The sequence below is a fragment of the Nicotiana tomentosiformis genome, chromosome 12, assembly GCF_000390325.3.
Source record: "Nicotiana tomentosiformis chromosome 12, ASM39032v3, whole genome shotgun sequence".
In the NCBI taxonomy this organism is placed as follows: domain Eukaryota; kingdom Viridiplantae; phylum Streptophyta; class Magnoliopsida; order Solanales; family Solanaceae; genus Nicotiana; species Nicotiana tomentosiformis.
In genome coordinates, this window is record NC_090823.1 from 19,227,774 (window position 1) to 19,233,769 (window position 5,996).

The 5,996-nt window shown below is 35.8% G+C and overlaps 1 protein-coding gene across 1 annotated transcript; it reads right to left on the reverse strand.

Annotated features, from left to right (window-relative positions):
* Positions 1–2,108: 2,108 nt before the first annotated feature.
* On the reverse strand, positions 2,109–5,491 carry LOC104120635 (phytochrome-interacting ankyrin-repeat protein 2-like). Its single transcript, XM_009632441.4, has 3 exons — positions 4,487–5,491; positions 2,751–2,922; positions 2,109–2,644 (listed from the first exon to the last, which is right to left on the reverse strand). The coding sequence occupies exons 1-3, from the start codon at positions 4,607–4,609 to the stop codon at positions 2,430–2,432; spliced, it is 510 nt and encodes a 169-aa protein (XP_009630736.1). The 5' UTR covers positions 4,610–5,491; the 3' UTR covers positions 2,109–2,429.
* Between the last annotated feature and the right edge of the window lie 505 nt (positions 5,492–5,996).

The window sequence follows — 5,996 nt, forward strand, 5'->3', positions numbered from 1 at the left end:
TTTAAAATCCGAAAAATATTCCAGCATAATATACTAGAGTTCAAATTTTTTACATGTGAACTTCCAGCATAATATGTTGGAAGTTCATACACATGTATTCCAATCTCCAGTATATTATGCTGGAACTTTCCGTGTTGCAGCAAATAGTGACTATTTTTCAATGACGTTGCAAACGCTGGCTATTTTTCAATTATCAGTCCGAAAACTGGTTAGCCCGTGCTTATTTTTACACACGTTCCTAATAATAAATACTTGAGAAAATGATAAAAATAATCTCTTATGTTTGAGAGTAGTTTCAAAATAGTCTGTTAAGTACGCACTGAGCAATTTTAGTCCTTTTAAGTTTGTTAAAAGTTAAGATTTTTTGTCTCCATCAAATACTTAATAATTTATGTTCGTTAGATTTGAAAGAAACTATGGGAAAAAATGGATTTAATCTTAAACACTAGGAATGTCCCATCAAATCCGAAAAAATACAACACAAATTGTACTAGACACCAAAAAGATACCAAAAAAAGCAGAAATTATACCTTAAAATCCTGCACTAGACTCTATAAATAGATCAAAATTATCAAAAACTACAAAAATTGTACCTCTAAATTTAAGTTCTCACCAATTTTATTTTTGTTTTTAACAGTTCCCGTCAAATATAATGGACAAAGTTCATTATATATTTGACAGAAACCAATAACATTGTCAAGGAACTATCAAAAACAAGCTCTCTACTTTTATAAGGAAGGGATAAGGTCTACATACACATTACCTTCTCCAAACCCATTTGAAAGATTTTACTGAATTTGTTGTTGATGTTATTGTTGTTGACAGAAATCAATAATATTAACTACTCACAAACTTAAAGGACCAAAATTGTTATGTGCATACTTAAGGGTAGGTTCAAAGTTTATTGGCCGCACTAAGTTTGTTTACATAGGACAGACCAACTAATAAGGATAAAGCGCTCTTTACCGAAAGGTTTCCACTCCAACGGTTCAAATCTAAATTTTTTGAATTAAAGTTGAGGGATCTCAATCATCTCATCTCAGTCATCTAAGTATTCATTGTCACTACAACACTCACCTTTTGAAGCTCGAGTGGTGCATCAGTAAAAAAAACAAATTTCTGTCTAGGCAAATTAAAAAGTTAAAATGATATTGGAATTCATTGAGCTTTCACCTTTCAGCATATTAGCAAATTCATGTTATTCAAATATATAAGTCTAGAAAAAAAGAAAAAAATCATAAAACTAACCTCAAATCTGCATTAAAAATGCTTGTTTCAAACTTTCCAATATATGTCACAACATTAAAAACAGCCCGGTGCACTAAACTCCCGCTATGCGCGGAGTCCGAGAAAGGACCGGACTACAAAGGTTTATTGTAAGCAGTCTTACCCTACATTTCTGCAAGAGTCTATTTCCGATAAATTTTAAAAGCTGCACCGAGTTAGGGAAGTCCTAAATATTCAAAATTAGATGATATAAACAAGAAAGGGGATTATAATATGCAAATCAGACCAAAAAGGTCTTAATTATTAAATTATCAGAGAACTAAGAATAATATATGTTCTACGAATTAAGACTCTAATCCACAAGCAAAATATATACTCCATTAACTTACAATTAGTATTTCATCCAATGACTTGAACTAAAGCGACATGAACAATGATACTCATATAGCTAACTCCAACCTGTCAAGGCTTTCAGCTTCTTGTTATAGCAGTTGTAATAGTAGTATTAAAGGGCAGCCCAAGTGCACTAAGCTCCTGCTATGCGCAGGATCCGGGGAAGGCCGAACCACAAGGGTCTATCGTATGCAGCCTTACCTTGTATTTTTGAAAGATGTTGTTTCCACAGCTCTAACCCCTAACCCTAGTCACATGGCAGCAACTTTACCGATTGTAATAGTAGTATTAAGAAAACCTTTATTCACCCATTGTTAAGGCTTCGCGTGTGAGCTTCATCTGCTTAATATCTATGTCCTCAATTCACAAAAGATGTTTCAAAAGAATGAAAGCATATGCAGTTGCATGCCAAAAAGGGCGAGAGCACATGCAAGTTATTTCCAAGGAAAACTAGCCCTCGGAATCCATTCAGAGAGCAGAAACACAGCTATAAAAGGTTTATTCATCACCAAGAAAAGTTGCGACATCCAGACGGTGGACAAAATCACACACATAGATTGCTTTCTTACACTACCACGACACACGATTCACCATAACAATTCATGTGAGTATCACCCCTACATAGTAGTCTACTAGGCAATACCAAACACGCAATCCAAACAAAGAAAGAAACCATTAAGATATCCAAAACACACAATCCAAATGGAACTCTACAGTTGACGGACAGACAATACTTAACACGGAGTAGAATATGTCGCGAGGAGTCCTGAACTCTACAACATCAACACTTCAGAACCTGCAACTCCACCTCAGTTTTCCGAGCTGTAGGAGGCCTCACCAGATGATGAACTCTCTAGCTGAAGCAGCTTCATCTCCTCATAAGCCCATTCGAGACCAGGACAATAGTGGAGTGGTGGATTGAACCTGGTGTCAGAGATGTCATCTGGCAGAAAAGCACCGTTTCTAATCAAGAATTTAATTGCTTTCTTCTTTCTCTCTTTAGCAGCATGATGGAGTGGAGTCCCTGAAACAACAAAAGAGACATGATGATAACAGTAATGATTTTGAAAGGAAGAAACAACATAGCCTTTATTTTTTTTTTTTTACTAAGAAATAAAACATGCACTTACATGCACATGCACCCTTGGCTCGAGCATCGATATCAGCACCTCTCTCAAGCAATTCATCCATAACTCGCACGTGACCTCCCTTGGCAGCAAGATGGAGTGGGGTCATACCATATGATTTAGGGCCCCCTGCCATCACATTTGCATCCATGCCTTCATTAAGAAGTCTTCTAACCTGTCCCAGAAAAAAAAGAAATACAATCATATAACATACGAAACCTAGACCAACGTGAAGATTGCACATGACAGGAAAGAATCATTCTATTACGGCACAGGAAACTTTATCAAAAAGAAATGGAACCACACAAAAGTTTTGGAGAAAGAAAAGAATTTGTAACCGAGTTTTCTCCAAAAATTATAGTATAATACAGGACTGTGTCTGTTAACTTCATCAATTAAAAGCTGTGAAGCAAATCCCTCACAATTCTTAACTGTCATCAGAAATGCTTAGTAAGGCTGGGTTTGGCATAATAGAAATCCAATGTTCCGCTAAGATGGATTCATCTTTTACACATACTGGGTTCAATATGAATCAACTGACTTCTTTGTCCTTCATAATTTGCCATGAAATAGGCAGGGGCAGATTTACCTTAGGCCAAACAGTGTCCCGTGACACCGCTTCGCCAGAAAATTTTACTAAATACCTATATAAATAATACGCGAAAGGAACAAAATACGTAAACACAGTATGACACTGCTTGGTCAATCTGGACTACTCGGGCCAATGTTAAGGGGCTTCAATGATTGAGGTTAGGATCTGGAGTTCGAGCCTCAACCAATGCATTTTCCTTTTTTAAAGTTTTGGAGCTACAACTGTTAAAAAATAATAGAGGAGTTGGCAAGTTTCGAACCCGTGAACTTCATCAAAACTTCAAAACATACGAGTCACCGAGCCAAAGCTGCTACTAATGAGTTATATTCCCTTAGCATGCTTGAATTATGTTTATTGTTATGATCTAAATTATTCTTCTTTCTTTTTTGCAATGTCGTTTCAAATTCATCTGTTCACTCTTTTAAACGTGACACCGCTTTGTAATTCTTTTTGCATACGCCACCGGAAATAAGAGCACCTATCACAAATAAGTCGGCCATGATTAGGTTGGTTGGGGAAACACCCTGCTTTGGAGGAGAGATAAGACGTTTGAACCATACTGTTCGGACTTTGGATAATGAGGATTTACTGGAACTGTTGATTTACAATAGTCATGATTTTTTTTTAGATTACAATAGTCATGATTTTGTGGATCATGAAGCACTCCGTTTGTTACTACAGCGAAAATCTGTGTGCTCTGAAGAAATGAAACAATTTACTTAATACCCCTTATTTTAATGTGTTGGCAAGGGTATTTCGATACAAAAGAAAAAAGGAGACAATGCTAACCTACACAGCTACATAATAGGTTGACAAAATCCCGTACTAGCTGGCATCGGCCACACAAGTCCTCTATATAGATGTTGACTATTTTTGCATTGGCCATCACCATACCATAACCCTCCTCTTTAATTAAGCCCTACGATATAATCAAAGTGCTTCGATGTTGGACATTTTTCCTAAATTATCATCTCCACAAATAGTCTTGTTAAGATAAAACTGCAACTCATTAAGCTAACTAGAACGTATTTGGCAAAATCTCTACACACTAATCAATTGCCCAATAGCAAATCATAAATAACAGAAACGTTTCATCGATCAAATAAAAACTGAATTAATAACATCTGATGCATAAAATATAAAGTACCTGTTTCAGGTCACCCTTCCGAGCAACAATGTGAAGAGGAGTCCAACCACGATCATCTGTATCACCTGCAGTCATCTGCATTCTCCTCGAGCGTCTAATTAAACCAACCCTATCCTCCTCCATTTTTCTCTTTCCGCCTTCTTACTAAACCAAGTTCCAATGGTCAAATCTTATTTGCCCCAAACAGAAACAAGTACCTAATGAAAGTAAACTCTTTTTCTTTTCCTTCTCACGAAATCTCTTTTTGACAAGCCCAAAGATTGAACTTTTATCTCAGTTACTGAATGTTGATTCTCAAAATCAAGACCCTTTACATAATTGAACCTAAAAAGCACAACTAAAATTAGGATATTTCAAACAAGATTGATCTTTTTTTCCAATTTCAAGAAAAACCCAGAAATAAGAACTGATACTTTGCTCAAAACACCCTTTAATTTACATGATTAAGGGACAAAGAACCCAAGAATTTTGAAAGCTAATCAACAAGTCCAAAGACTGAATCTTAATACTCAAAATCAAGCCCCTTTTACATAGTTGAACGCAAACCACAGGAAAACTAACAAATTTGAAGGAAAAATAAAACTTCTTTTCCCAACAAGATTGATCTTTCTTCCAATTTCAAGAAAATCCCAGAAAAGTTTTAAGGGGTTTAGCGAGAGGAATGATTAGCCAAGTTGTAAGGACTGAAAGGGTTCAAACCAGGGCCAAATACACGAAGATTTGTAAGTTTGTTGAACACATACGATGAAGTGAAACGAAGAAAGGCAGAGATTATCATTATCAATTTAATAAACCACACAAGAATTTCTTTTTTTTCCTAAATAGAATAGGAAAAGGGGAAATTAAATGAATCCTAGAGGAATTTGGAATGAGTTTGGAGGTTGCATATGTGTTGATATGGGAGTCGTAGTGTTTGATTTGGGAGTTGAAGGAATTGGGGAATTGGGAATTGGGAGGAAGAAAGAAACCCTAGAATATCAAAGGATGGTAGAGAATGGACGGTATGGAATTTTGTTGGGAGTTTATATATGTAAGTTAAATAAGCGCATTTTGTGGTCCCATGAAATAAGATTTGATGCCTTATTAGTCCAAGTTCTATTTTGCGTCCAAAGGCTTCTTTTCATCTAGGAGCATTCTTCCAAAACAAATAAATAAATAAACTTGTGTAAAAATAAAAAATATTCTGATCTGCAACCGCTAATTAAAAAATAGTCATGTTCGCAATAAATTTTCGTAGTACGAAAAAATAGACTGCAACAAAAATAATATGAAGAAAAGGAGATTTTATTGATGAATATTTGTGAGTACAATTCTATGTATCCCTTGATTATCCTCTCTGAAATTATGCGTGATTCGAGGGCTTGAGAAGCGTCTTTCTCGAATATAGGATGATGCAGACCTACTTGTGATGTATTTAATCGCCAAGAAGATCGAGCAACACTTTGTTGTTTCGGGTAGATCTCCGGGAAGAACTCTGTTGATCACTCCTTTGTTGAAGAACTTTGCACTT

What these genes read in the sequence shown, in the direction of transcription:
- LOC104120635 (XM_009632441.4), bottom strand. Translation starts at nt 4,609, where the DNA reads ATGGAGGAGGATAGGGTTGGTTTAATTAGACGCTCGAGGAGAATGCAG. An exon ending in GGAAGGGTGACCTGAAACAG is followed by an intron (nt 2,923 to 4,486) that starts GTACTTTATATT and finishes TTTCTGGGACAG; the next exon opens with GTTAGAAGACTTCTTAATGA. An exon ending in AGCCAAGGGTGCATGTGCAT is followed by an intron (nt 2,645 to 2,750) that starts GTAAGTGCATGT and finishes TTGTTGTTTCAG; the next exon opens with GGACTCCACTCCATCATGCT.